Consider the following 15050-nt stretch of genomic DNA (forward strand, 5'->3'; position numbering starts at 1 on the left):
ATGAACACTGCACTCATTTGGCACTCATGTTTCCAAAAATGACACTGACACAGGTCCACGATTTCAATTTTGAATATGATGAATGTGCTTATAACTTTTACCCTAAGAGTTCGAGAGGTTGGTGCCATTTTTAAAAGGTAACTCAAGTTAACACAATCAGCACCTTAATAATTGAAATCATGCACCTGTTTTAGTCAGATAAAAGCTTTATTTATTACCCCCATTTTTGCAACACACACAGTAGCATAGTAAAGAGGGGCGCAAAATTTGTGTAGTAGAGCAGATTTTTATGCCATTATGATTATCTTTTAATACCATAAATAGATAATTACTGTGTCATAAAAATCTGCTCTCCTACACAAATTTGACGCCCCTCCTGCCTACGCTACTGACACGAGGAAAAGATTTATTAACCAGCAATGAATGAAAAGTAAAAACATTATCCAAAAATCTTGTAACGATGGTTCTTATTTCAATCAATATTCAAGCCAATCAGAATGCTAACTTTCTTTTGAAAGAAAACCCTGGTGCAAACTTCTTTTTGAATGAGAATGAAATCTCAATACAGCATACAAACCATGGCTTGATTCGAGGGGAGATTTAAAATCTCAAGCGCAAGGTTGACTAAAAATGATATTGTTTTCTTGCTAAAAGTCAAAAACTTTTGAGATTTTGCTCAGAATCATTAAAAATCATTAAATCTTTAAGCCAAAAAACCATTGTTGTACTGTTACAGGCTCAAATCCTAGATGTCTTTTATACATCTCGAAAAATAAATTTGATTGTTTTAGTTTATGCTAAATTTTATAAAATTACTAATTAAGTATTTCACAATTTCGAATTTTAGTGCTTTAAAAAAAAGATTAACTAAAACTAACTAGTTCTTAATTATGTGCAATAAGAAATTAGGTGAGGTGTTAAAATCAACTTTTAAAAATTGGAGGAAATTTGAGTTTGAGGAATATCTCGATGTTTTCAAATAACTAATGTTTTTTACTAGCTCTTTAAAGGTTTTATTTTTACATAAGTGTTTGCTTTTCATATCAGACCAATATATTTCATATCAGGACAGTGTCTTGCTATATTATGCTAATATGAGCAAAAAATGTTATTCTTTTCCTCTTTCTGACCAATCTTGCTCCACATCCTAGTCAATCCAATGTTAAAAAGCTTGGAAATTAAAATTGATGAGTAAGCAAACGATATCCCTCTTATTTAAAAACAAAACCTTTAACTGAGTAAGGAACAATGAGATGATTTTTTACCATATTTTGACCTACAAATACCTTCATACCTTATTCCTTGGAATAACATTACAACGAAAATATTTAACTTTGAATTTAATATTCACAAGTTCTACAAATACCAAATTTTGGGTTTACCCCAAATTTAGGGCCATAAATAAATGGCATGCAAATCCTATAAAAATTGCCAAATTGGTTTAAAAAACAGTCACAGGTCACAGTGGTAAATTCAGAACAGTTTCAAATTTTTAGTAATTGTATATATTTGTAAATATATAAAACAAAAAATGAATCCTGTTACCTAATGTCATTACATTTTGTTTTTAGATTTTCAATTTGAAGATGAGAGGTATAAAAAATTAACATGAAAAATAAATAAAAATTGTGCGATCACATCTCGTTTGACATAATTCTGTGGTTGGAGTTAGTCGCTTCTGTCGAGGTTATAAAATACTTCTGGTGAAGAAACCCTATTGAGGTAGAATGGAAGATCTTTCAGAAGATGAATTTGATGATTATGATGGAAAGAATGCAGGTTAGAAAAAAAAACCAATTCCATTGAGTTTCAAGCCCGAAGGGCTAGGCGAAACTTTAACACTTCTCAGGCAAGATAAATTGAAGCTATTTATTTCCCATCCAAAGGGACGCGCATAGAACGCGCCGTAATCATGACGACAGATTGTATCTAGTGGTTCCTTTGTTTTGGAGGACTACATTTTTTGAAATATAGCGATAGATTTGTGTAAAAACTACGCGCGGGTGTTCTGGATGAGAAATATATGGCTACATTTCCTATCCAGGAGTCTCGCCTCTATCCCTTTGGGCTTTAAAGTCAATGAGCAATTCCACTTAAAAATCCCCAAAATTAAATATTTTCGATGTACGATCTTTTTTTTCTTTTTTTTTAAATATCTCTTACTCAAAAGTTTCTAGTCTTAAAAGAATAAGACATCTTTTTTAATGTTTATATCATATTTTTCTTTTGATAATCTATTTCTTCTTATACCTAGTCTAGCATACCCCTTTTAAATGTAAGATTCACTGATTTCAGCTCCAGCACCAGTGGAGACTTGAAATACTGATTTTTCTTATAGAAAAATGCAATGGTTTTCAGAACATATCATCACTTTTTTCAGTCTTTTCAGTCAGTTTTTCATCATTCTTTTTTCAATATAAACGAAAATATTTCAAAAATAGTTAGTATGTTCGTTGAAATTTTTTAAAGCTCGTTCAATTCCCTTAACAATAGATTCACAATTTGATTTGACGTATAAAGCCATTGTCATCGGGGAATCACAAGTTGGAAAAACGGCATTGGTCAAACGCTATAAGAATCCAAACTCCAAATTACCAAATCTTCTTCCAACTATTGGTAAGATCACAACGTATTTTAACATTAAAAAGGAGAGCCGGGAAATCCTTGCTAAGTAAAATCCTAGCCCGAGTTATCTTTCTTTGATTTCATTAAAGTGGCAACTTTACACCCCTATCTTTAAAATATTACGGACCAACACAATTCGCAACACAAATCTTTCACGATCGCCATTATTATATTTCGGCTAGATTTTGAATCGTCAATTGGCAGCTGATAAATGCATTTTTCATAATCTAATAAGTAGTAATAATCTTTTGTGGCTTTTCGTTTAGGCATAGACTTTCGAGCTGTTGATAAAGTAATTGATGGGCTGAAGATACGTGTGCAGTTATGGTAAGCTTCAAAAGAACTTTTATAATGCGCTAACGTTTCTCTTACTAAAAGTTTTTCAGGGTTAAAAAGTTTGAATTTACTTAAATTTTTTTCGAATAAGGTTATAATCCTAATTTTTTTTCAGGGGGGGGGAGTACCAGTAACTGGTAAAAACGACTTCTAAAAATAGAGGTATTGGTATTCAAAAAATTCCGGAAAATCCTTTTGGTATACATTTTATATGTTTGACACCTAACAATGTACAATCAAATCCACAAGGATTAACCAGGAAGAAAAGCTACAAACAACTGCAAACAAAATAAAATAGTAAAAGATAAAATTTCCAAAAAAAAAAACAAATTCAAAACTGAACAAGTCTTATTTAAAGCTTTTACTTACTCGTGACACATCTTTATTCAAAAGGTAATCTTCAGTTATGAAGAATGAACTTTCGCTGTCAACCTCAAACAGCTTTTTTATCCTTGCGGTCTTGTTGTAGATGTATTGTTATTTTGCTCGCACTAAGGGGTCTTAGCCTATAGTAGATTTTGGAGCCTTTATTATCAAGAAAAGAAAGAAAAAGGAAGAAATATTTTCAAAAGAAAAGAACTCTTTGTCTTAATTTACCTAGAATTTTGAACCATAGCTTTTTAAACTAGATCATATTGTTTTTCAGACAGGGAAAAAACACCATACACGTACGAGATCTTTTGCTTATTTCTTTGAGCATTATCTAGTGTAAAAAAGTCAAAATCATATTGTATCAAAAATCTTATCGTCATAAAAATGACCAATTTGATCTTGATGAAAATTCTGAAGAAAAAAAGATAAAATTTATCTGAAAGTTGATTTTGACATCTAACATGGATCTATGAGGGAGTCAGATCACGAAAAGTTTTATCTTGATTTTTCCTGAACTGTCATGATGGCCAATATTTTGAACCTTTGACAATATTTTGACAAAAAAATCCTTACTCTTTGGTTGTTTGTCTCCCAACATTACATCTTTTGCCGGTTTGCTTCGAGATAGTTAAAATTATATCTAGAATGTAAAATACTTCAAAAAGAACAACTTATTCAGCGCATTGTTTCAATGGACCAATCATGTGTTGCCTTTTGTTGACAAGAGCCAATCACCACTTGTTTTAGATTGGGTCCCAGTCCTTGCCCGTTGCCCCTTTGTTGTTTATCGATCCTTCCACTATGTAGTATACACACTTTTTTATAAGAACAAGTACTTTTCAGTTATGCTCTACTGATCTTATAATATGATTCTTAATTTTAAAATTGTTTTAAATATGCTTAATTTTATCTTTTATTATCTTCAAAAGGGTTAGTATTCTTTAGGTAGTTTCTCAATTCTGAGGCTGGGTTTTTTTTCTTAATCAGTTTTTAGCTTCTTAGCCAGAATATGGTCGTGTTCTTAAATGATTGCTCTTATAAAAAGCGTTTAATTAGAGTTGACAAACCGCCTGCTGTTAGATTTTTTAGATTTTGAATTTCATGAGAAATGGCTTAAGTGTCTGTAAAAAAGAGGTGCCAAACCTCAGAATTCTACCTTGTCATTATTCAACTCATAAAATATTTATCTCTCGGATTACGGCAATTTATATTCCCTTTATTCTTTGCACTTTAAGTTTAATCAGCGAAATAAGACCAATAAAATAGGGTAATAAAGACAAATTTCAACTCTGTAATCAAAGTGTAATATTTTCTCTCTCGGGTATTATAGCCAAAATTGTCAATAGTTTGATATGCTTTTGTCGTGTTCTCAAGTGCCGAATCCTTCCTAAAGAAAGAATTATATAATATAAGGCTTCTTTCCTATTCTCTTTATATCTCCCCAAGAGGTACTCTTCGGTTCCAACTAAACGCCTCCCCCCCCGTATGTTAATTTTTCGAAAATTTTCCAAACCCCCGGGCCTTATAAGAACCCCCCCCCCCCGTTTATTAATTTCTAAGAATATTTTCAGCTGTCTAGGAGAATGCCCCTTATTTTGCTCTAAATAGCCTGATTTTAGCCTATATTTACCTTATTTTTGGGTTTTCAGAAGTACAATTTCCAACCCCCCGGCAATTATAGGTCCCTCCGTTTATTAAAATCTCGAAAATTTTCTACCCTTCCCCCGAATACCTAAGAGTATATTATTTCCTCTTCCTTTGACGACGTCAGAAATTTGTGCAATAATTATGAAATTTTACAGAACAAGATTTCCAAATTATACATACAGCGGTATATAAATTTTTTATGGAAATTCAAATTGAAAAAAACATGTATTTTGTGAAACACATTATATCCACTGACCTTTATATATCCCTGGACCAAGCTATATCCGCCATCTTTGATCGAATTTTTATTTGAATTGGTACCCGTAAAGAAGCCATTGCAGTGTTGAAAATTAACGTTTAACGACGCTCATCATCAAAAGTTTTTGAGGGAAAGTAGATCTAGCGCTTTCGATGCATTTACACTGTTAGTGAGTAGTGCCGCCATTAGAGTTAGCTCCGATCAAAGATTTTGCTTGGCTGGTATTGAGAAACATGGTCGGTCTAGGGTATATAAAGGTCAGTGATTCTATCCTGATCTTTTGTCTTTGTAGGGATACTGCAGGACAGGAGAGATTCCGAACGATGACCAAGAGTTTTTTTCGCGGTGCAAGGGTAAATTTAAGGTTTTTTTTCTCTGTAATTATCATTCTTCTTTTACTATAAACTGCTATAACAAAAAAAGCTTAATTTAATTTATGGTTTTTTAATGACCGTGAAAGTAAAATAGTTGCAAAATGCAAAAAAATTTTCTACCAGCTTAAACTTTTCTTTCAGTGAGTATACCATTTTAAACTATTGAAAATTCCTTCCTCGCCATCGAGTTAAACAATTATATCTTTCTCCTGGATCTCCGTTATTTCAACGAGGAATCGTTATTCTCTCGTGATGGGTTTTTGGTTGTATTTCCTGGCTAACAATGGGCTGTTCCATTAAAAATCCATACAGGGGGAGGGTGGACAAACCTTTTTAAGTCAAAATAAAATTCTTCGAAATGTGAGGATACCCCCTGGAAAATGGCAAAATTTGCAAAAAAAAACCTCGGAAAAATTATTTTTATACTTAAAAGTGACGGTGGACGAACTAAAACCTCTCTTTTACCCTCGGAAAATTTTAGAATAACTATTTTACCCCCTGGAAAGTGAAAAAAATACTTCTTTAGACCCCCCCTGGAAATTCTTCTCAGGTTACCCCCTTAAAATGTTCGTCCACCCCCTGTATAGAGATAAAATGGAATGGCCCAATGCTCATTATAATCGTTTAAATAAAAGTAACAAATAGAGTTTCTATCAGTTAAATAGCAAAGGGGTGAAGCCTCCAAATGGCCCTGACGTGAATTACCTTGACGACCAAAGGTGCCGCTGGAGCTTCAAAATGGAGCCTCTCAGATAGTCATTACCCTTGCAGACGAAATTTAAGCACTAGACTGAAAAATCAAATTGTACCAAGATTAGTTTCTGTTAGATTCAAAATCTGAATACCCCCTGAAACAAACTTAGTAAAAAACTTATGAGTATCTTCTACCTCTACTTTTAAAAATTGACCCGTTCTTTTTTCTGTTATAGGGCGTACTGCTCTTATATGATGTGACAGAAAGGAAATCATTTTTGCGCGTTGAAGAATGGGTCCGAAACATAAAAGATGTAAGTGGGCTTAACTAACTTATGAAAGTGTTTTCCCCCATTACAAAAATATTGTTGTTTTGCCCAAAGATTCTATTTTTTTTCGGAAAGGGGATTTTTTTTTTTTTACTGTTTCAATTGCAAGAAGTGTTAACCGTATCCCCCGAAGATTATTTTTTAAAGTGGGTGTTTTTTTTTAAACATCTAATATGCTATTTTCCTATCCGATTCCCCTTTGAAAAATAAGATTAAAGTACATTGGATTAGAGATAGGAAAAAAACGAAAACATCACCTTTAAAGAGGGTGAATGGGCAATACTGTTGAAAGACTTGTTTACCCAAGTATTTTGCCTTTTTTAGCCCCAAGAAGGCACCCTCGATTATCTTTTATCTGGAAGGGCCATGCCCGTGAAAATAGATACACAAAATAATACACAATGTTCCTTAACATAATCGCCGGGTGTTCTCTATAAGATTCACTGTTTTTTGAAATGTAATAGTTTGTTAGGTTAGGTTTAAAGTACACATTTTTTATAAGCAACCAGGCTGCAAAGGCTCGAGGGCTCAAATTAGCCAAACTTCTTCCACTATCTCGTAAAGTAAAAGCTTTTTAGATAATCTAAGCATGGCAAACGACAGCCCTACAAGCATAAATATTATATAAGGGGTGGTCAAAGCTAATTTTTCAGAAAATGTGCTAGAATGCTTAAGTAACCCGATCCCTGAACCGATAATTTGAGTTGCTTATAAAAATCTCTAAGGTACAATGAATTCTTCCTGGAAAAAAAACTGATTTATAATGGTTCTTAGGAGGAAACGTCATTTCTCAATAATTTTAACCGCTATTGTTTGGATATTACCAACCCTCTGGATACACGATTTACACCTAAACAATGGTCAAACCTGTTCTAGTCCGTGGCAATTTATTTACTGATTCTTTCTAGTCCTGGACATTTTTTTTACCTGAAAATCCCGCAAAGGGTCGTAAAAACCATAAAAATCTAATTTAGCCTCCTTTAACAGTATAAATCTCGAAAATTCCAATTTTTGTTCCTTAAAATGCGAAATTTCCGGAAAAATCGGCCAAAATTCCCAAGCTTTAGACTTTTTTCCTCCCGAAAAGACCTGAAAATTTCCGGTTTTCCAAAAATCGTGTGATATCCACCATGCGTTTTCGGCCGAATCTAGTAATCCCAAGTTTTTTGTCCAGTGCAATCAGTGTTTTTTTTTTTTTTTTTTTTTTTTTTTTTTTTTTAGTTTGACCTGGATAAGGAAGAAGTATTTCTAATTGGCAATAAAATCGATCTTGATTTTCGTGAAATTACTTATGAAGAAGGAAAGTCGGTAAGATTGCATTTTTTTTCAATTCTTTCTTTTTTTCAATAATTGCCACTTGAAGAAGCACCCCTGCCCTCCGGATTAACCCTTCCCTTATAGGAGGTGCGTGTATATGGAACAAGTAATTGTAAGGAAAGAATCTTTTAGAGAATAGATTACATATAATCTTAATAATTATATTCTTTCAGTATTCAAACTAATATTTTGAACCTCTTTGAACCTGTTTTACATATCTAAAGTGACTTATTTACACTCAAAGCAAATTCAAAGGCAAAGCAAGGTTCCAATTTAATTTATTAAAGTTGCCTTGACTAAAGATTATTTAATAAACGTCCCCTTGGAATAAAGTGGGGGGCGTACGAGGTTTTGAATTACCGCCATCCGGCCATTTTTTTGAAAATCACCGTTATCCCGTCCAAATTTTTCGAAAATACCGGTCCCGCTGTTTTTCCCATAAAACTCTAAGGACTAGAAGTCACAAATTCGGCAAAATGGAATAGAATGTGTATGAGGTCGATCACTATTTTTGTATTTTGTTTGATTGCAAAATTTCAGCCTAATCAGACAATTTTAGAATTTTTTAGTCTGCCCCAAAGTTTAGCCTCGTTTTGAGGCTAAAACTTGTGACCACGCCCAAAGAAATCAAAACTTTGAAAAAATTTAAAAAACCACAGATATCTGTAAAGCCGGAAGGGCTAGATTTGCGGCCTGGATCAAAAAGTGAAGCTCATTCTTGTTTGTCTCATCCTTGTTTGGGCTTTGGTAGGATTTCCTACCAAAGTCACCTGACTAAAATCATGCAATTTCACTGGTTTGAGAGATGCGAAATAGCGTTTGCCGCCTACTTTACTTGATCTCGCACTCCAAGAACAATGAAAATGGTAGATCCTATCCTATGCTGGATAAAGGTTAGAGCTGCAAATCTAGCCCTTTGGGCTATCATAAATCATTGAATAAAAGAAACACCCCAGGGATTCACCCAATGAACAAGAACAAGCGTGCAAAATTTCAGCCGACAATTCGACCATTTTTATAGACTCCAGCCTACCCCAAAGTTTCGAGGTGACAGATAGGACAAGCTGATCGAATTCAAAAAAAAAACATTCAAAAATTCGAATCTTTGTCTGGTTCATCCTAGGCTACGGTCATATCTCCTGCGCTCCGGACGTAAACCTTCTTCTCTTCGAAGTGAAACAAAGGTGATATGACGTAGCCTAGTTTATCCTCGAACAAAACATTTTCATAGGAACTGGGCACATCTGCATTAACGTTTCAAATAAGGTTTTTTATGAAATGTAAGATCCTTATTTTTTGGGTGTTTTTCGCGTTTTTTCACCTTTGCTGACTCCTGTGACAAGCTTTTTTATAGTCCGAAAATTTTATGTACACCGTCTACGTATGGCTTTTACCGAAACACCGTTGTTTTTTATAAGAATTACCTCATCCCGGACGAAAAATCAGGTGTTTTACCGTCACCGTGGCCCTTGCAAAATACTGTTTCCCGAACACTATCGTTTTTACCGCTTCCTGGCCCTAAATTAGGCCTTATCCCGAATACCGCCAGATCAAACGCCCCCCACAATAAACAACCCCTTGGAATAAACGCCCCTCCTGAAAATGTAGGAATCCTGAAAAAATTAGGGGCATTTATTCGAAGTACAGTAAATAGATATATGATATTAAGCAGATTTTTTTATTAAACGTATATTCATTTCACAACCATTAATGACAGTAGTAAAAGGTTTCAAAGAAACGTTCGCCAAAGTCAACTGGATCGCTAATTCTTTCAATTATTTTCCTTTTTCTTCATTTTAGCTTGCAAACCAATATGGTTTTAAATATTTCGAAACAAGCGCATTGACGGGTGAAAATGTGGAATCAGTAAGAATAATCTCCTTCAAACTTTTTCGATATAGTCCACCCCAGGGGAGGCACTCATGCGAGATTGGGATCGGGGACGTGTCGCTGGTCAGGGTCTCTTTTTAGGGTCTGAAGATATCTGACAGGGTCCCAAATTTACTAATTTTCAACATTTGTACCTGACAGGGTCGTCTTTTGGTTATTTTGGACAATTTTTAGGGTGGAAATTAGAAAAATTTTCAATCTTCTGTCTACATTTTTCGATTTTCCTTCCGACAGGGTCCCAAATTTAGCAAGAATTCATATCTGACAAGGTCAACTTTTCCAACTCCAGCGACACGTCCCCGGCGATCGTCAAGCTCAGATAAAAAATTAATTAAGTTATTCTTATGAACAATAAAATCATTAATAAAAGACAATAAAATGATTATAAAAGATTTTCCCATATGTTGGATAAAAGTTTAATTTCTTCTTTTTTATTTAATAAGTTAGTTTTGTGTTCCTTAATTGCAATTGCCTCTTTAAATTTTCTCATTTTGAAATTCCTTTCTCTAAAAAGTACTTTTACATCATGAAACTCTGCCTCGTGATTGGTTTGTTTCAAGTGTTGAGACAAACCAGATACCTTTTCTTGCTCCCCGTTTGCACCTTGTTTATGTTCTTTCATTCTCGTTTCAATCGTTCTTCCCGTTTCTCCGATGTAATATTTCTCACAGTCTTTACAGTTTACTTTGTACACTACTCCTGACATATCTTGTGTTTCTACATTATCATTTGTTTTTACTTTCATTACATTTTTATTTTCATTGCTTTACAGACTCCCAAATTTTCAAAATTTAGGTATTTTTTCCAAGGTTCAATTTTTCAATTTTTCATTTAATCATTTAATCAATGAATTCGATTTTATAGGTGAAATTCTACTTTTATTTTTTATTTTTTCGCCGGCCGACCGACCCTCTTTTGTTGGCAGAGGTAAAGAAAGAATCCTGTGCAACGGTGAATTTGCTAATTTGTCATTCGAGACCATCAAAATGGGTCAATATCTTCTTTATTAAATATCCTAAAATGTTTTGAAATTCGTTGATTTATTCTCTTCAATTTTAGACAATAGATAAATTGGTTTATAATATGAAAGATTCAAGCAACCCTTTTCAGGTAACCTAACATAATGACTATTATTATAGTCAGTTAATTTTTTATTTGGATTATCGTTATCATATTATTATTATCATCCATATAGCGGTCATTAAGTAAGCTATTAAAGATTCGAACGGCGGGCGGTATTGAAAGGTTCTATGACTCAAATAGTCATACCCGCGCTGAGAAAACTAAGGCGTCGTCCTTCAGAGGGCTGAAATATCATTAACCGCCCTGGTTATAGGGCGATGACATCATTTGCGGCCCGCTCGGAACTTTATTGAAGTCGTTGCATTGAAGCGGTAAGACTAAACCGACGTCAGAAAAAAACACTTTTTGGTCATTTGCGGCCCGCTTGCAAGGGTACTCAAAACTTGTTGAAGTCATTGCATTGAAGGGAAAAGACTTGGCTGACGCTAGAAAAAAACATTGTTTGGATTTCCGATATGGATAATAATAGTAATAGCGTTAAGCTTTCGTTCATTGTTGTCATTAATACTGCCCTTGCAGTTTGATTATTAGCCCTCTAGTGCCATTTGCACTCTCCGCTTCGCGTCGGGCCCAAATGACACTCTCGGGTTAATAATCAAACTGCGCGGGCAGAAAATAACAACAACGACCTCAAACTGAACGCTATTGTTATATTTCTTCGTATTCGTATATTATTTCTTCACATATTTGTTCTTTATCTCCCCATGTGCAGTGCTGAGGCATTCCTACCTCTTGAGACGGCAAATCTTTGCTGCAATAGGAGTCAACAATCTAATATTTCATTTGGCGTGCCGGGACTGCCTCCGTGCAAAACTTGTGTAGTATATATCTAGTGTAATATTTGGCGTGCCGGGATTGACTCCGTGTGTCAACAAAGAATTCCGTAGGAATTTCCCAGACGAGATGGAGTCTTTATAAGATACTTTAATAATTGGCCATTTGAAGTAATAAAAATGACGCGTTCTTTAGAAAAAGTAACAAATTGTTTTTATTATTGATTAACGACCAATGACCAAATCAAATAAAAGCTTGCAAAAACTCCATCTCGTCCCGAATTTCCATTCTGTCCACTACTCTCTATTTCCACAAATGATTGCATAGCTCAGAAATGCTGGCTAAATCGAACTGGCCAGCTAAGGGAAAAACGCAGTACTGGCGATTCCCAATAAGCACAGACTGGCCGAAACGTGTTCACCTGCTATGCCACCAAAATCCTCTGGGTGTCCTTTAAAGGTTTTTTGAAATTTGTTTTAATCATTCACTTTTCTTTATAGAAAGGAAATATTTGCGTTGTCAATGGACAAGAATGGGAACAAGTGTCCAGTAAAGATGTCCGAAATGATACTGTCCGCTTGAATCACCACAAACAGCAGCAACAAAAACATAATCAGAAAACTGGAGGAGGCTCTTGCGGATGTGGTTAATTCAAGATTAAAATGTGAGGTATTTTATTGCAATTTCGAGTAAGAACTTATAAAAAAACTGCTCTTTAATTGTTCTAATTGAGGAAGGCTTATTTCGATTTTAAAATCGAACTTAAAATCACATTGTAAGTGAAAACTAACGACAGTACCAACAAGAAATCGTGTATCGGATGGCGCCCACTAATGTATGAAGTCCTGACAATTGCATGTATAAAGTCCTGACCATTGCAGGCAGTGAATTTTTAATTTTAGAGACAGATCAATCCATGTAATGCCTTGTATACACCTTTCAATCTTCACTAAGGGATTGGGTCGGGTTCACCATTGAAGAATGACTCCTCGATCCTTTGTCTGTGAGGAACACGTTTCCAAACCTTTTTCTCCCTGGTAAACTCGAACCTAGTCTCTTTACGCTTTTAATGGTTGATAGGTGTATGTGCAAAATATATTGTATTGATGACAATGCACAGATTTCTGTAAAGTCCGAAGGACTATATGTCGTGCTTTAAGCTCTTCCTAGCAAAAGAAAAAGTGAATATCGCAAAAAATATTGCTGCTATTGTTTTCGAAAACCTGCGAAGCTTCTTATTGGTCAAGCGCTGAAATTCTATTATTGTAATGTCATGTGAGCTAGGTAGGATTTCCTACCTAACCTCGGCAAACTTTTCGGCCAAAGCCCTTCGGGCTTTATAAATCTATGTGGCAATGTCTGTCATGATAAATTGTATTTTGATGCTTCATGTATTTCATAGATTTTATAAGTATTTTATAGTGAAATATAATTTCCTAGAGTTTTGTATATTATTTTAATATATATTTTCACACTGATTATGATATACTTAGAATTTGATATAAAACGTATTATATTATTACAAATTACAAATTTAAATACTTTAATGTGTTAATTTTCGTCCCCATCATAGATAGTATCTTATGACTGTGTGAACTTGCAGATGTTTTGATAGGGCTTGTAAAAACTTTTCATCCTTTGATTCTAGAAACCTAATTTTTTGTGCTCTGAATTTTCTTTTCAACGGTATATAATTTGTTATGATTTAAGCATTCGCTGAAAAAATAGTAAGCCAAACAAAGATTAGTGCACACTTAAAGCGAATAGACTTAAATCTAATCAACTTCTAACATTATCAGCCCTCCTCAATCTAAAGTCTGTCCAGATATAATTGGCAGTGGAAACAAGAATGCCTGTAACTTTTGACAGTCAAATATAATTATGAAAATTTCTTTTGCTTGTTTTAGAAAATCAAGAGCGCTATATTTCAATGTATTTTTAGTTGAAAAATTCGCGATTTTTAGCGGTTAAATTTGCGATTGCAAAAATTGAGCTTTTTTTCTACTTATGCTATAACGTTCATTTTTACACCAGTGGTTGTTCAACCTTAGGTTAAGAAGTTTGTTAAATTTCAAGGTAAACTGAAAAGTCCTTCGGAAGATATGGGACCCGAAACACCCCTTGGTAGCACTTTTCTGTGAAATATCAAATCTCCAACTTATTACTAAAAACGGGGGTAGTGATATGATTGATAAAACAGTTTTTTGATCATAACACATTTTACGATATCTTTAATGACCTCATAGCCAAACTGTGTGTAGTGTTTTGGGAATTAGCAAAGTTCTTTAATGACTTAAAAATAAAAAAGGCAATATAAGTTCATGCTAATCTTTTCAATAAAAACAATTATAATGTGACTTCGTTTCGAAATAATCAATGATACCAACAATACCAATGCACCAACACTTAACATTTTCCAACTTTTAATTGCACTGTTAAAAAAAGATAACATAACCCCCGTTTTTAGTAATAAGTTGGAGATTTGATATTTCACAGAAAAGTGCTACCAAGGGGTATTTCGGGTCCCACATCTTCCGAAGGACTTTTCAGTTTACCTTGAAATTTAACAAACTTCTTAACCTAAGGTTGAACTACCACTGGTGTAAAAATGAACGTTATAGCATAAGTAGAAAAAAAGCTCAATTTTTGCAATCGCAAATTTAACCGCTAAAAATCGCGAATTTTTCAACAAAAAATACATTGAAATATAGCGCTCTTGATTTTCTAAAACAAGCAAACAAAATTTCCATAATTACATTTGACTATCAAAAGTTACAGGCATTCTTGTTTCCACTGCCAATTATATCTGGACAGACTTTAACAACATTTGCAGTTTAATGCTCATGATGTCAATAAGGCGAGAACTTCCATTAAAATCGCTTCAAACAGAATGAACACTAAATTTTAAAAATCAAGCTAAGATAAAGCCAAAAGGGACTGGCATAAATATGGGTCAATAACAACCTCGACATTGGTGATTACGTCTAGTTTTGTTCTATCTAATCATTTTTAAGATATACGTAGGCTTGAAAGGACACTAGAAAATTCCTCAACGTCTGAAGTTTAATTTGGTTGTTATGTTTAACCCTATTCGTACTAGTGTGGGCTGTTTCTGTTCGGGGGTGGAAACTAATGTTAATAGCTCCTCAAATAATAGAGCCTTTTAGCATGAAATATAAAGTTACGCTGCCAAATGGATTCTTTTCGGATTAGTTGAATTGAATGTGACGGCCTAAGCTAAAATTAAAAAAGGAACGATGACTTGGCTTTTTACCACTTTTTTGTACTTCCCAGAACTTTTACCACAGAATAGATGTCATTTGATCTGTGACGTCATTATTTATTTATTTT

At 34.1% G+C, this 15050-nt stretch overlaps 1 protein-coding gene across 1 annotated transcript; it reads left to right on the forward strand.

Annotated features, from left to right (window-relative positions):
* Positions 1–1575: 1575 nt before the first annotated feature.
* LOC136810386 (uncharacterized) lies at positions 1576–12354 on the forward strand. The gene is made up of 9 exons (XM_067066937.1): positions 1576–1779; positions 2494–2616; positions 2892–2952; positions 5532–5592; positions 6543–6620; positions 7857–7943; positions 9753–9818; positions 10902–10952; positions 12200–12354. The coding sequence occupies exons 1-9, from the start codon at positions 1728–1730 to the stop codon at positions 12347–12349; spliced, it is 729 nt and encodes a 242-aa protein (XP_066923038.1). The 5' UTR covers positions 1576–1727; the 3' UTR covers positions 12350–12354.
* Positions 12355–15050: the final 2696 nt, after the last annotated feature.

The sequence above is a fragment of the Clytia hemisphaerica genome, unplaced genomic scaffold (assembly GCF_902728285.1).
Source record: "Clytia hemisphaerica strain Z4C2 unplaced genomic scaffold, Clytia hemisphaerica genome assembly, whole genome shotgun sequence".
NCBI lineage: Eukaryota > Metazoa > Cnidaria > Hydrozoa > Leptothecata > Clytiidae > Clytia > Clytia hemisphaerica.